Consider the following 15,760-nt stretch of genomic DNA (forward strand, 5'->3'; position numbering starts at 1 on the left):
GGTTCTTGCAGCCATGTCCTGGCTGGATCTAACCACTCCTTGTGACAGGAGGAGTTTAGCAACACCCCAGCTCATCCCTATTCTTTCTTCCCTCTGTTTTTATATTTCTGCTGCTCTTCCTTTTCATCCAGCTCCTGTCCCGTGCACTTCTCCATCTTCAGCATTCCGTCCTCCCATACTCTGCTATCTCAGGGAGAAGGGCTGCTCTGAGAGCTGAGCCTGATGGAGGAGGAAGGGGAGCACATGTGTCCCGAGACACTGCTAATGATAACTAACAGTCGTCATTTAGAGTTTTATGAAGTGTTTTGCTTATAGCTCTTATTTAATCTGTACGCTGGTCCTTTAATTGTAGATTTTTGGTGTCCTCTTTTCAACCTGAGAAAACTGTGGGTTCTAGAGGTTTCTAGTAGTGTAGGGGAGTCTTATTTTTCCTTTGCTTCTGTTGCCGCTAGTCATTAAAAGTAAAAACATAAATATATAAAAATAAGAAAATAAGACAAAATGTTTACACAGATACCCTGCTCTGTGTGCCGAGCGAGGAGGAGGATGTCACTGATGCCATGCCAGGCCCTGCGGGGAGCATTCACACATCTTCACTCATTTAATCCCCAGAACTGTTTGAGATGGGTCTTTTACTTGTCCTATTTTGACAAGTGAGAAATTTGAGGCACAGAAAAATTGAGTAACTTGCCCAAAGTGACACGGCAAATGAGTGGTGAATTCAAGTTCTACACCCAGGCAGTCTGACTCTACAGTCTGTGCTTTTTTTTTAACTGAAAAATTTATTGAATTGTAGATTTGCATGCAGTTGTAAGACATACTAGAGACCTCCTGTGCACTTTGTCCCGCTTCCCCTAGTGGTCACGTTTTCGAAACTGGAGTCCGTTATCACAGCCAGGCATTGATGCAGCCCATCAGTCTCCTTCCGATTTCCCCAGTTGTGCGTGTGCTCCTTGCTCTGTGTAGTTAGTTGCATGCAGCATATCATGTGTGTGGCTTCCTGTATCCAACAGCATCGTCCAGATCCTGGACCATTTCAAGATCCCAGGATCCCTCTGTGCCCTTTTATATCCACACCCACACCCTCCCACTCTTCCACCCTCATCCCCAACCCCTGGAAAGCACTACTCTGTTCTCCATTTCTGAAATTGTGTCACTTCGAGTATGTTATATAAATGGAACCATACTGCATGTAGCCTTTGGGGATTGGCTTTTTCGCCCACCATAACTCCCTGGAGAGCCTTCAGGTGGTTGAGCGTATCCATGGTTCTTTCCTTTTCAGTGCTGAGCAGTGCTCCTTGCGTGGGTGACCTGCAGTTTGACCATTCACCTGCTGAAGGACATTGGGGTTTTTTCCAGTGTTTGCTGACTGTGAATAAAGCTATGAACTTTCATTATAGGTTTTGTGTGAATTTAAGTTCTCATTTCTCTAGGATGAATGCCGAGCCTGTGTTTTTAACTGTTAACAGTGGTGTCTTCCTGCTTCCAACTTCCTGAAGCTTCTCCATTGATTCACCACAGTATTCAGAAAGCTTACAGATATTACAAAACAACCTTATTGTGCCTTAACACTAGCTTGTATCCCCTTTGCATGTATGTATTTCAATTTGCAAATAATCTGTAACCATATATAAACTGTGATGTTGACTTTGTTCATTGGCATCTCCCTTTTGTTTTTCAAGTGATGGCCAAAAAATGAGCAAACGGAAAAAGAATTATCCAGATCCACTTTCAGTCATCCATAAATATGGTGCTGACGCCCTCAGGTACAAACCACTGCTCTGCCTTGTGTGTATTTGTCATTTTTTATCTAAGCATCTCTCATCCTTTTACTCATGTTCCTTAGATTTGGTTTATAATTAGTTTTTCAAAAATATGTCTCTGTTATATGGAGAGTTACGTTGGTATGGTGTTGACTTTAAACCCCCAAGGTGGTTTTCTAAATAATAAAGCCATCTTCAAATCTGGAGATGTTTTGGAGGACAAGACCTATATTGGATCTCCTTGAGCAGCCCAGGTTTTCCTTGCTAGTTGCTGGTGCCTCCGCCTCACTCCCTCGCCAGGTTCCCCATCTTGTTGGTGTTAGGGTTCTCTTGCATCATTTATTTCAGTTTTGCATTTACTCCTCAAAAGAGCCATAGGAGGTATATTTATAGTAGAGCAAATAAAAAATTAATATTGAAAAGTTTTTAAAGAAATGTGAGCCACTGCTTGAAATAGTCATAGTCGTTGAACATTGATCACAGTGTCCAGGTTAAAAGGAGCCAGAGAGCTCTTGTTCAGCATCTTCCTGTTGTGGACCTGGAGATGCCTGAGGGCTGAGGCCGAGGCCAAGCACATTCACAGTCACCTTGTTGCCCAGGAGCAGTTAGCGGTGTGTCCCACGACCCCCAGTTATCTGGGAGACTCACCTTGGCATTGCTGACAACTTAGGCCGAATAATTTGTTGTGGTGGGGGCTGTCTTGTAGGGTGTTTAGCAACATCCCTGGCCTCTGCCCTGCCTGCAACCCCTCTGAGCCAGCCGACAGAGCACACGTGGCGGCTCCTTGTGAACCCTGGTGTCTGCTTCTGGTGTCCTTGGAGAAGGCATCCTGGCCCCCTTCCTCTTGGTGCTGCTGCACTGAGACTGCACAGGGTGTGCATCTGGGTTGGTCCAGTGCCGAATTTTGGTGTGGGGTTACAGCTCCCCTTTATACTTTGCTAGGTCTCTTACACAAAGTACAAGCTTGGCAGTTTCAAATTGACCGTTAGGAGAGTATTTATAATTCACCCATTTTGTAGAAAAGAGTCTACTTTTGGTGTTGCCCTTCAGCGTGTCAAGTGATAATATTTGGTTTGCTGTCTACATTCCTGTTCGGTGTGATTTTTCTCCTCTTCCAGATTATATCTGATCAACTCCCCTGTGGTGAGAGCAGAAAACCTCCGCTTTAAGGAGGAAGGTGTGCGTGATGTTCTGAAGGACGTGCTGCTCCCCTGGTACAACGCCTATCGCTTCTTCATCCAGAACATCTTGAGGCTGCAGAAGGTGTGGGCTGCGGTGCTGGGTGGGGTGGGGTGGGGTGGGGAGATGGACAAGCAGGCCCTGTGGGTGGGGGTTCAGAGCCCTTGCGGAGGCTACAGATGAAGATGCAGCCGGCATCTGGGGTCTGTGCTGGGCCTGGAACATGAGGCCTCAGCTACACGGTCTGGGCAGGCACTCACTTCTGGAGGACAAAGGAGCCTCCTTTGAAGAGCGGAAGACTTGCACTGATGATTCACGCAGTCAGCCACTTCCCCGCCTGTGGAGCCAGTGGGGGTCGGGCACGGGGGAAGCTACTCTCAGAGGGGGGCCTGGGAAAGGCTGCCGTAGACCTGGTCAGGGAAAGCCTCTCCGTGGGCACATTTGGGCTGAGACTCTGAAGGTGAAAGAGATTCTCAGTGGGTTGTTAGGATGAAAAATTGTGATTGTGATGATGTGAAAGTGCCTTCAGAGCAGTCAGCTGCTCTGCTCTGGACACAGACTCCAGCTGAGGCTCTTTGATCGATCGGGCGAGTCAGCTCTGCCACACCCTGCCAGCCTTGTGGGGATGCTGCCGGAGGGGTTGGGTGAAGTGGGCCTTCAGGATCAAGGAGAAGTTTGCAAAGGAAGAAGAAGGGGTAGGATAGAGCATTCTGTGTAAAACGAATATTATAAGCAGAGGCATTAATTCCTAGTGCTCATGTTCAGTTTATAGACAATTGTCCAATCCTAGCCAGTTTTACTGTCCTTCCTTCCTCAGGTTTAAAGTAACTAAACTCGTTACTTATTGACAAGATTTGGACTATTTCTCAATTTATAATCACTCTGGTGCAGAAGAACAATTTTTTTCAAATTCTCTTTAGTTCACCCCAAAATGTAATTTATTAATTTAGGTTTTAATGTCCCAAGTTTAGAGCTTATCTGGAAAATATCACTGAGAATCAGAAATTTTGATTGCCAACGGGATCTGGGGTTTTTTTGGTTGGCTACTTTCAGTTTAAATGATTGAAAGAGTTCATTTGTCTGCAGTGACTTCCCCCAGGCATGCAGAATGTTTTCGATATTTGTCACTTCCTAGGAGGAAGAAATGGAATTCCTCTACAATGAGAACACAGTTAAAGAAAGTGCCAACATCACAGACCGGTGGGTCCTGTCCTTCATGCAGTCGCTTGTTGAGTTCTTCAAGGCTGAAATGGCAGGTGTGTCTCTCTTGGGCCGTCCTCCCAGGAATAAGGACTCTTCTCTTTTTAATTGCCCTTTCGATATTTAACTGTTTTTCTTTGTAAACATAGAAGAATTCTATAGAAATTTTGAGAGATACAGGTACAGAGCGGTAGACAGTTGTTTCCTTTAACACCAAATATAACTTTGCTAAGCTTGTTAGTTGTAGAAATGTGCTGTTCCAAGGCGTGGGGAATTGTCTTGGGAGAATGTCCAGTGGCCTCACCCCTCCACAGATACCACATGCCTTGGTCCTGGATGGCTGTGGCTTCAAAACCCACTCTACCACTTGTTCCATGGGAGAGGCATTACCTAAAGTCTAGGAGCCTCAGTTTCTTTCCCTGAAAAGTGCCTGGTGGAGTTATTATAAGGCTCATGTCCATAAAGCAGCTGGCAGTTAATAGCAACTGAATAAGTACTACTTGTTATTAATACCTTTTTATTTATTTTTAGATCTACTTTATTAAATAAGCAGTCCCTGTTCAGTCTAGAAAACTTAGGAAATACAGGAAAGTAATAATGAAGTAGGCATTTCCCCATATTTCTATTACCAAACAACAACAAATTTGGTGTTAGAGCTTGGAAAAGTAGGTTATGTTGATTTCCTTGAGGTTGGAGATGGAACAGCCATAAGTTAAGGTGAGAAATACCAGAAACTATTGACTAGGATACTCGAGATAGGTCTGATAAGGTCGGTGGCAGAGGAGAATAGTCAGCCTCCTGGTGCCACCCTGGTGAGGCTGAGCCGCCTCCCCGCGCCCTGTGGTGCTGTTGTGCAGGTGCAGCACTCCTGTGGACTCGAGCCGCCAGAGCAGCCTGTGGTGGAGCAGGCCTGCCTCTCCTCAGCCAGTGCAGCGCTCTTCCTGGAGTAGCTGCTGCTTCTGCACTTGGCACAGTCGGACGGTTAGTCCAGGAAATTTTGCACATTTATCAGTCATCCTGAAGGGCTCTGTCCACCCTGTTAAACATGCACAGTAAGGATCATATGACTGTCAGGCTGTTGGACAGATTGATATAAGTGAAGATGGAAATGAGTGTGCGAGGCTGGACTCCTGTGCTGGGAGCCCGCCGTGCTCCCCAGGACATCTGTCAGCCATGTCCACTTTTCCTCCTGAGTGATATGAATGGGTGGGAAGTGGTGCTGGGGATGGTTGCCCTGGGCCCCTGCCATCTTTAGGCACAGCTGCCGTGACCTCCTGAGAGCGTACACCCTCGCCAGGGCCTGTTCTGCCCTGTCTGCTTGGGAACTAGAGGTTAGGCAGCAGTTGTGCACACCAGCTGAGGGGTGAGGACCAGGCATTGTGCCTGGAGCCGATGAGATGGGCTCCAGACACAGACTGCTCAATGTAGTTTCCGCCCCACCTGTCAGCTTCGTCCCCTCAGCTCCCCCATCAACATGGAGTCCGAGGACTCGATAGGTGGCTCTTCAATCCTTGAAGAGTCTGCAGTTACTATTAGTGATCTCAGCAGTAGCTGCTGCTGGCTGCTCCTGTGTATTGTCTGCTCGTTGTATGTGGACTTCGTTTACTCTCTAAGAACTGAAACCTCAACACAGGGAACTCTGGTTTCCTAGACTGTGAAGAGTGTAGTGACCCCTAGAAATAACTTAGGCCTCTTTCTTTACAGAATAGGCCTCCAATCATAGAAACTGCCCGTCCAGAAATATGTGACCCCAAGGACAGGCCTGGGTCTTGGCCCGCCAGCACCTCAGCCTGGTCCTTGTGAACTGAGAGCTACTCTGCCCGTGCAACTTTTCACCATGTTGGCTTAGACCAGGAGCCTCATTAACATTAACATTAATATAAATTAACATTCACTAATATAAAATGAATTAACATTCATTAATATAAATTGTGTTTATAATTTTTGGTCTTACTCTCCTTGTTTTTCGTGTTTGTTTTTGTGCTACAGAGAGTATCAGTTAAAGGGGAGGCCTGTGCCTCAACTAAGACTGGCTGGGTGCCCTTCCCTGCCTGCTGCCTCAGGGCAGCCTTCTAATCCTTCTAGTTCCTCAAGGTTTTTCCCTCCTTCCCCTGCCTCCTCTAGCTTTCTTCCCTTGGCTGTTTTAACCTTCAGGAAGCCAGTTCTGCTTTATTCAGAGCTCGTGCCCGAGTTTCTCAGTGGCAGTGTACTGGCAGTTTGGGCCGGCTCGTCCTCTGTGGTCAGGGCTGGACTGTGCATTGTAGGATATTGAGCAACATCCCTGGGGTCCACCAGCCAGATGCCAGGAGCACCCACCTCACCACTTGTGACAACCAGATTGTCTCTCCGTACATTGCCGATGTCCCCTGAAGGGCGGAGGTGCTCTGGTGGGCAAAGAAGCACTGGCCTAGGCTGTGCCTCCTGGCATCTACTTAGAGCTTTTGTCATATCTTTCTTAGTTGAGGTACAGGGTAGCACAGTGGGAGGAGGTCAGGCTTTTGTGGTGCTGCCACTCTGCATGGCTCAGGTACACGGTGCCTCATGAAGTTGGGTGGTGGGCAGCCGCAGCCTCTCAGCCACCATGTGGGGTTTCTGCTTTTCTCACTGATGATGGGAGTTTGCGTGTGGCTCACAGGGTGGTCTGTGTGCCCCAAGACACCTTGATGGCTGTGTGGTACAGCCTCGGGCAGTGAGCCCTCAGGACTGCTTCCCTTTGCTTCCTCTTGTCTCCTTAAGAAGCGTGGTGGCCCTTGGATGGCAGGAGGTCTTGTTTTCTTGTATCCAGCCTCCCCCATGCCTTCAGGTGCTTGGTGTGTGCTTGCTGCTGATTGATTGTCTTACTTTAGCTTACAGGCTCTATACTGTGGTGCCTCGCCTGGTCAAGTTTGTGGATGTTCTGACCAACTGGTATGTCAGAATGAACCGCAGAAGATTAAAGGTAAGCGCAGGCTGCTCTTGGGAAGGGCCAAAAGTGCAGTACCTGTGAGAGTCGAGGAGAAATGAGCACAGCCCACAGGAAAAGGAGCATTTTCCAATGCTCTCAGCTTTGGAAGCTATCTTTTTCTTTTATGTTGCATATTAGATGGATGGAGACCTAGGATCTAAAAGTCATCTTGTGTATTTTCAAAACACAGTTATGAACGTGTTACATTGGAGGGAAGGCCTCAGGTCCATATAAGACTAAGCTGAGTAGACTCTCAAAATCCATAATCAATTCACACAAATATTTTGCAAATGTTGGCAGGTACGGCTACAATCTTGAGAGAGGCACCTCCCTCTAGAGGGTCAGTTATTTATTGAGAGAACTCTTCCTTAAGCCTCTTGGGGACTTAGGACGAGTAAAGCATGGGTCCCGCCTCAGGGCTTTAGCCAGGCGTAAACAAAATGGTACAAGACAGGGAGTGAGAGAGTGATGGAGGCTCCTGTGCCCATTGGCCTACCTTCAGATGTGTTAATGATAAAAGCATAACAAAACAGTAATTTCATTTTTGTGAAAATGTATTATACACACATTTACATGTATGTGTGTATATACACATACATGTAAGAGATATACCCTAAAGTGTTTACAGTAGTTATCTCTGGCTCATTTAATTATGGTTGGGTTTTCTTCTTTTATTATCTTTATGTTTCCCCTGTAATAAATTAGTGTAATTACTTTTTAAATACACAGTATAGACTTTTTTTAAAAATAAGAAATCTTAACCTAAAAGTACTTTGAATTTTTCTATTAGCACCTGTTTCTGTCTGTTGCATGCGAATCCCATGCTCAGCCTTCAGGTCCTCCGGTCTGTCTTTACCTCACCGTTACAGAGCCACTCTTCATCAGCACGGCCTCAGAGATGGGAGAGAGTAAGGGGGACCCCATCCTGGCCTCCTGCATTGATCCCAGACCACTGGTAGTTGTGGTCACTTGTCCTAGCTCTGTCTGTCTTGTCTGTGCACTGTGTGCTCTCTGTGGCTTGCCTTTTTTTAAATAATCTTACTCAGTTCTAACAGTTTAATGTGTGTTTTTTTTTCACTCACTAGGGTGAAAATGGGATGGAGGATTGTGTTCTGGCCCTGGAGACGTTGTTTAGTGTTTTGCTTTCTCTGTGCAGACTTATGGTAAGATGCTTGGCCCTGTTCTCAAACTCCAGCCCTGTTGGCTGCTGTGGTGCCCGGTTGCTGCAGCGTCCTCAGTCTGTATCTCTTCTGTTTTTGTTCCACCAGATACCGAAATAAAAGTTTTAAAACAACTTAAATCTCTAGTTCCTTTTCAGAAATATTGTTAGCTTATATATGTCAAGCAAGGGCTAAAAAACATTAGCTTCAAAAGCTAGATTCTTCCTTTTTACCACTGGCAGTACATTTCAGGTCAAGGTCCTTGCATCTAGACTGAATTGCCACAGTTCCCTTTGAATAATATACCTCATCTTAATGTGGCTTCCTGTAATTGTCTGTGAGTAACAGGGAAGTTCTTGAACTAATGTCTAGCCAAATAAATATATCACAGATAATATTTTACTTAAAACATGTTTCTACCAATTTAAATATTAATGATATACAAGTGAAAATTCCAGTTTTAATTCTTTGTATCCTATTTCTGCTACTCCGGTGTAATGTTATAACTATAAGCCTATATTTATTTCCTGAACATACATGGAGTGAGAACCTGCTTTGTACCAGGTCCTGTGCCTGGTGCCTCACGTCTGACCTCATTCACCTCTGTCCTGTGAAGCAGGTGGTGTTCCTCCAGTGTACAGATGAGGTTTCTGAGGGTCAGGGACAGACATTCTGTCTTCTTCGTACTGACTTAGCCGGCACGTGGTCAGGGGCTTCTGCTTTTATTATGGATGTCCTCCAGGATATTTGGATCCTCTGGCTATAGCCCTGCTGTGCCTCACAGGTGTCTGTCTTAACAGGTTCAAGTGAGGTCATTTCTCGTCAGAGGGCAGGGTTAGGAACCTCATGCCTACTCTATGCGTACTCCTGTGTCATTCTCTAAGATCTTTAGTTGCTGTTTTTTACTCTGATTGAACTCAGTTCATGATGGCTGCACATGCATGACGTGGTGTCCTCTGTCCTCATACAGGCCCCCTACACACCTTTTCTTACTGAAATGATGTACCAGAATCTAAAGATGCTGATTGACCCTGTTTCTGTCCAGGACAAGGACACACTCAGCATCCACTACCTCATGCTGCCCCATGTTCGGTAAGAATTAAATACACGTAAGCCTTCGCCCAAGCCATGGAAAGGGGAGTTGCCAGAGACGTGCTCATGGGGGCCCCAGCTCTCTGCTCCATTTCCTCCACGCCCTGCCTCCCATCTGAGCTGCTCCTCAGGCTACAGAATGGGTGGGAGGGATGCTCAATATGGAACCCCGTGTTGTGCTGTGGCAGGTGGGGCGGGGGCAGGCCTGTTGGGGTTGCCTCGGCGAGCTACTGGGCACTAAGCAGCAGACTCAGGTTTGCTGCCTGCTTCTCACTGTGTGCTTCCCAAGGCTGGCACACACTGTCCTTCCCCAGGTGCCTCACCGGGAGGACTAGCCACACCGTCACATCTCTAGCCTGACCGTCTTCCTCACTTAAGCATGCCTGTTGTTTGGGATTTTTCTACTTTTAAATCTAATCTCTTTCACATCCCTATCTCTACCATTCAGAGAGGAACTGATTGACAAGAAGACCGAGAGTGCAGTGTCTAGAATGCAGTCCGTGATTGAACTTGGGCGAGTGATTCGAGACCGTAAAACTATTCCAATAAAGGTTTGAGATTTTATTTGTATTTTACATTGCACAGACCTAGATAATTATGTTTTATTGTATTAATATAGAGAGCTTCCAGCAATGGCATAAATTGTTTTTTCTGCAGTAAGAGTAGTAGTTGAGCTTGATTAGTCTGAAGCCTGAGATTCAGATAAAACATACAATCTCCCATTTTTCTGCAGTTTAGAGGACTGGCTGCTGAGTGAACTTTCCCTTCCCTTTCCTCCTAGTACCCTTTGAAGGAAATTGTGGTCATCCATCAAGATCCGGAGGCTCTTAATGATATCAAGTCCTTGGAGAGGTATATCATTGAGGTGAGACAGCTGATTTGTCTGTTTAGTCCAGACAGACGTCTTTCCTGCAGAAGATTACTTTGATTAGTACTCCTCAGTGAACTACACTTTAAGTGAATAATTTATCTTTTTTCTTTTGTATGTCAGTATATACATAAATTTAACCATCCATGAAATTTTACACTTTGCTTAGAATCATCATAAATTTTTACAATGTAGTTGTAATTCTTTAAAAATGATTTCAAGATCAATGAATTGCTTTACTTAGTTGGATCATTTATTACCTGCATCCACTTCTCTTCTCCAAAGTACTTTTTGATTATTTAACAAAAGAAGTTTGTTCCTTCAGTTACAAGTAACAAGTGAGCTTACGTTGGTCGTAGGCAGGCACTCGCACTAGCCTGGAGTCCCAGGTGAGTCCCTTCCCACCCCAGCCACACCCTCAGTAGCATCCCTCCTGGGGTGTTCACTAGGATATCTCCTGCCAGGGTTGTTCCTAGCATTTTACATGCGTATACACACATTTATGCATTCAGACACACACATGCACATGCCATTGGCTTTGTTTGTGCACAGAGAGGATCGTGTATATATATATATGTACTTTTTAATGTTCTTTTTTCACTTTATAGTGTTTCTTTTGTTTTTTCCTTTGGTGAGGACGATTGGCCCTGAGCTAACATCTGTGCCAGTCTTCCCCTATTTTGTATATGTGATGCCACCACAGCATGGCTTGATGAGCAGTGTGTAGGTCTGTGCCTGGGATCTAAACCCGTGAGCCCTGGGCTGCTGAAGCAGAGCACATGAACTTAACCACTATGCTACCGGGCCGGCCCCTGTAGTGTTTCTTAAAGGGAATCCCATGTCAGAACATGGAGATTACTGTATTCTTTTTAACAGCTGTATGGTGTTCACTTTCTGGCTGCATCATAATGTATTTAATTGCTCTCCTATTATTGGAAATTTATGTTTCTGATTACAAACAAAAGGTGCATCTGTACCTTTGTGCGTATGTCAGTGTATGGACATTGAATAGATTCCTAGAAGTTGAGTTTGGGGCTCAAAAGTTTAAACTATAGTGTCAGTTATCCTCTCAAAAAGCTTTATTCCATAATATTTTAAAAACAAATATACTTTTCATTTCATTTTTATTCCTTTCACAGGTAATATTAAATCTGTTATTGTAGAAAATATTAATTTCTATGTTTGATTTTGAATTGCTTGAGAATTCCAGATAAATATTAGAAACTAAAGAGTTAGATTATAAATTCTGTAATTAATGCTTGCAGATATGGATAAAAATGGAATATATTTAAATAGAATATCTTAATCATAAAAATGGAATATATTTAAATAGAATATCTTAATCACTATAATGAGATCAAATAATACGGTTAAGTTTAATGGCAAAACTAGACATTTCCATACAATTTGCTTTATCACTACAGTTCCGTGATATCTCATTTTAATATTTCCTACTGTGATGTCACCATTTCCTGCTGCATTATAACCCTTAACTAGCATGATGGAGGCATGAAATGTTATGGTTAGCTGATTCTTCTCGTTAAGTGATAGTTAACCTTGTGGTGCTCTGAAGTTGCTTGAGCTATGGTTACCCCTGAGAGGTGAAGCTCATATTTCTAATTCTAGAGTCCTCTGTAGTTGAGTTATGCTCAGCTATCTTGATTGATTTGGACAACCAGTCCTTTCTGAAAAAAGAAAGGTTTTTTCATACCATACAATTCAGTGATTTTTGGTATTATTTATAGAGTTGTGTAACTGTCACCACAATTTTCTAACATTCTCATCACCCCAAGAACAAACCCAGTATCCATTAGTTTTTACATACCGTTTCCCTTCAAGATCCGAGCATCCCCTGGCAACCATAAATCTGTTTTCTGTCTCTGGATGTGCCTACTCTGGACATTTCATATAAATGGAATCATACAGTATGTGGCCTTTTGTATCTGACTTCTCTCACTTAGCTCCAAGGGTCGTTCATGATACAGCATGCATCACCGCTTCATTCCTTTATATTACTAAATAATAGTCCATTGTTTGGATAAGCCACATTTTATTTATCCATTCACAGTTGATGGACTTTTGGGTTGTTTCCACTTTTTGTGAATAATGTTGCTATGAACGTTTGTGTGCATGTTTTTGTGGACATATGTTTTTATTTCCCTCAGTTTTGTTTCATCTTGTCCACCAACTATAGGAACTGAATGTTCGAAAAGTTACATTGTCTACGGATAAAAGCAAGTATGGCATTCGACTAAGAGCAGAACCGGATCACATGGTTCTGGGGAAGCGTCTGAAGGGAGCCTTCAAGGTGGTAATGACAGCCATCAAGCAGCTGAGCAGTGAGGAGCTAGAGCAATTCCAGCAGAGAGGTGGGTGTTGCCCTTTGTGGCCTCAGCCTGACAGGTGTCTCATAGTTAGGCTCCTGTTTGACTTTTACTGTCACAGCCTTTTCTTAAATGAAAACTTTTTTTTCTGGTCATAAAAATGTTTAATAAGAATTCTGATAATTTACAAAAAATTAAAGAAGACAACAAAAATGACCTTTAAGCCTTAATGTAGATTGAGTGCCTGCTCTCAGCTGTTTAATATGTTAGTGCTGAGACACTATTAAAATTCTGATTTATTTCCTTCTAGTTACATAGATAGTCATAATTGCAACCTTACAAATGGAGATCACACTGTAATTTTAAATTTCATGTTTTTCACTCATATTTTTACATTTTATGTTATATTTGTTTTTATTCACCTTTTTATTTTGTGTTTTCACTTTACATTATAAATGTTTCTCTGTTATTAGGCTTTAAAATGCTATTTCAGTAACTGCATAATTGCCCTTCATATGGATACCTGATAATGTTTTTAACCCGTCTTTTATTGCTGGTGCTTTAAGTTGTTTCCATTCTTTTAATATTATGAATAATATTGAAGTGCATATTTTTACATGTAAATATTTTATGGAATTGATTCCCTTTGGCTAAATTTCTAGATAGAAATAACTGAATAGGATGAGTGGACTTTAGGTTACCACTGAATTCTACAAATGCTAATGTGGGCCTAGAAAATCTACCCAAATAAGAAAGAGCAGAACCCCCTAGGGCTTCATTACCAGCCGGTGGCATAGATGTCACTGTTATCAGATGTGGCTTGTGGAGAAAAAAGGTGGTGACGACTTTGGGAGGTGTCAGAATAAAGATTGGAAAATATTCAAAAGAAAAGATTAAAGTATTTTTAGAGAAAGGATTTAGCATTGAGCTTTGGAGCTTCTTGCAAAGGGGAACTGGGTCAGAACTTATCACAGTTTCTCTAAAATACCTAGAAGCCACATTTTGGTCTCTTAATTGGGCAAGACTGGATACATTCATTAAGCAAATATTTTTTAAAGTGCTTCCGTTTAGCTGGCACTGGGGCCATAGAGTTGAATAAGACAGACATTGTCCTTCCCCTCGTGGTGCTGGCAGACTTTGAAGATTTATGGAAATAATCATGGTTTTGATAAGTGCTCTAAAGGATGATAATATGAGGAGTTAGGAAATGGGACTCAGCCGCCTCCCTCCTCTCCTTTAGAGAGCCTTCCAGGGTGCCCAGGAGTTCTCAGCTCTGCCATGATTAGAGTCTCACATGGTCTTACTATGGCTGCCTGGCGTCCTTCAGCTATCCTAGGGCAGAAGGTGTTTGTTAGGACTCCATCTGAAGTTGAAAATCATAAGCACAGAGGTGTCATGAGAAGAGATTTAAGGACTCAGAAATCAGATGAGCAGTTATAGAAATTGGGGGCAGTGTCCCTAAGATTCTCCCAATTTTTATATGATATTTGTAAAACATAAGAGGCTAACAACTAAAAGTTGATTCGTTACTAATTTAACTTGATATGTTAAATTAAAGTCTGATCAACCTTCAAGTCACAAATCTAAGTTCGCCAGATAGCCAAAATATAAAAAATTCCTGTAATAAACCTTATTTGCAACCAAAAGCCTAGTTTCTCAAGTGTAGATTCTGAATGAACTGTTCTATACTGATGGAAAATGAAATAGTTTTCAGAACATGGTGACATAAAGTGAAGATGGCAGCCCAGTGCTCAGAGATCAAGATCATTGTGGGTGACCACAGCAGGCTTCCCTGAAGATGGGGATTGCCATCCTCAGGTGCCTGCCGTGTATAGGCTTGATGCTCAGACCTTCACACTGTCCACCTCATTGCACCCTCACTGCACCCTGCTCTGCAGATCATAGAACACTATGATCCTACAACCAGTGAGTGGTGGGCCTAAGTCCACTTTGACTCTACAGACTGCTTTCTTCATTACGTTGTGCTGCTCTGGGTATAAGGTAGATTCATCACCTCCTGGTGCATCTTTGGACCTGGGAGTTTATATGCAACCGTCGACATTGGTGGTGATTTAACTGTCCTTGAGGCAGCACAGTGCAGTCTAAAGAAAGTTTGTCACATCCGTGACTGCAACGATGACATGAGTCAGGAGGACATGATCTCTTGAAGACTCTGCAGTGGTACGATATCCTAGTAGCTGGGTGGCTTCAGGAGGAGGAGGGACTGACTCATTAACAGTGGCAGTTGCTTCTCCAATAGGGACCATTGTTGTAGAGGGCCACGAACTGCATGAAGAGGACATCCGCCTCATGTGCACCTTTGACCAGGCGGCCAGTGGGACGGCGCAATTTGAAGCGCACTCAGATGCTCAGGTATTTCTCTGTTCCCTAGAACATTTCTTGACCAAAAGATAAGAACAACAAGAGGAGAAAGTATTTACCTATGCCTTTCCTGGCAGTGTTGACAGCTTGTCTCAGGGTAAAATAAACCAGTTATTCATTTTAGATTGGCTTTACCAAACTCAACTATTATATGCCCTTAACATATTTATTTCTTTAATGAATACCTAAACAGACATTTTGTGACTTCTGCATGCAGGTAATTGTCCTAAGTGTTGGGTTGTACAAAAAGAATAAGATGTAATCCCAACCTTTAAGGAATGAGTCAGTCATAGAGACAGGAAAGTAAGCCAATTCTTATTGTTCTGCCTGAGAAGTTATCTTGGAGAAATAAGTACAGAGAAGGGCTCCTATCTGAAGTCGGGTGAGGTGGAGGTGGTTAGGGAAGTGGATCCTCTTCAAGGGTTAGGCTCCTTGAAGAGGATATACAGGCAGTTTTGGGTTCTGGAGTCAGCATTCTTTGTTGTGATGGATCAGAGCTTCTCTCCTCACTCCTGATCAGATTTCTCTGGGCAGATAGGTTGTCAGATCTCCAGTGTTGGAGTTGGGGGCTTGCTGGAGACCCTCTGTGCCTAACATGCCACATGCAGGGACAGGTGGGGAGTGCCTCATGAGACAGGCCGACCTCCTCAAGACTTTACAGAGGGGCTTAAACTGGATGTAGTCAGAACTCCATGTGGACAGACAGTGGTAAGGAGCCAAAGGTAAGGAAGCTAGGGAAGAAAGTGGGGCAGCAGGGAGGTTTATTAACAGTGAGAGGGTGCACTCCTTCCTGACTACAGCCAGTGGAAAGGAGGGCCTAAAGACGTCGTCCACACTTAAGGAGGTGT

The 15,760-nt window shown here is 43.8% G+C and overlaps 1 protein-coding gene and 1 long non-coding RNA gene across 4 annotated transcripts in view; one reads left to right on the top strand and one right to left on the bottom strand.

Moving 5' to 3' along the window:
* IARS1 (isoleucyl-tRNA synthetase 1) overlaps positions 1-15,760 on the top strand; it is a 76,125-nt gene that overhangs the window by 35,206 nt on the left and 25,159 nt on the right. The window contains exons 18-27 of the mRNA XM_014864667.3: positions 1,683-1,766; positions 2,882-3,026; positions 4,078-4,198; positions 6,989-7,080; positions 8,172-8,249; positions 9,217-9,338; positions 9,787-9,889; positions 10,120-10,203; positions 12,401-12,575; positions 14,791-14,903. Coding sequence (XP_014720153.1) covers positions 1,683-1,766; positions 2,882-3,026; positions 4,078-4,198; positions 6,989-7,080; positions 8,172-8,249; positions 9,217-9,338; positions 9,787-9,889; positions 10,120-10,203; positions 12,401-12,575; positions 14,791-14,903 — 1,117 coding nt within the window. The remainder of the gene's footprint in view (positions 1-1,682; positions 1,767-2,881; positions 3,027-4,077; positions 4,199-6,988; positions 7,081-8,171; positions 8,250-9,216; positions 9,339-9,786; positions 9,890-10,119; positions 10,204-12,400; positions 12,576-14,790; positions 14,904-15,760) is intronic.
* Positions 9,881-15,760, bottom strand: part of LOC106846092 (uncharacterized) — a 52,646-nt gene continuing 46,766 nt past the window's right edge. For 2 of the 3 annotated variants that reach the window (XR_011497545.1, XR_001401800.3), the window contains one exon: positions 9,881-10,247. This is a non-coding gene — a long non-coding RNA (uncharacterized lncRNA). The remainder of the gene's footprint in view (positions 10,248-15,760) is intronic. The other variant, XR_011497544.1, reaches the window with a different exon arrangement.

Source organism: Equus asinus, chromosome 23 (assembly GCF_041296235.1).
Source record: "Equus asinus isolate D_3611 breed Donkey chromosome 23, EquAss-T2T_v2, whole genome shotgun sequence".
NCBI classification, from domain to species: domain Eukaryota; kingdom Metazoa; phylum Chordata; class Mammalia; order Perissodactyla; family Equidae; genus Equus; species Equus asinus.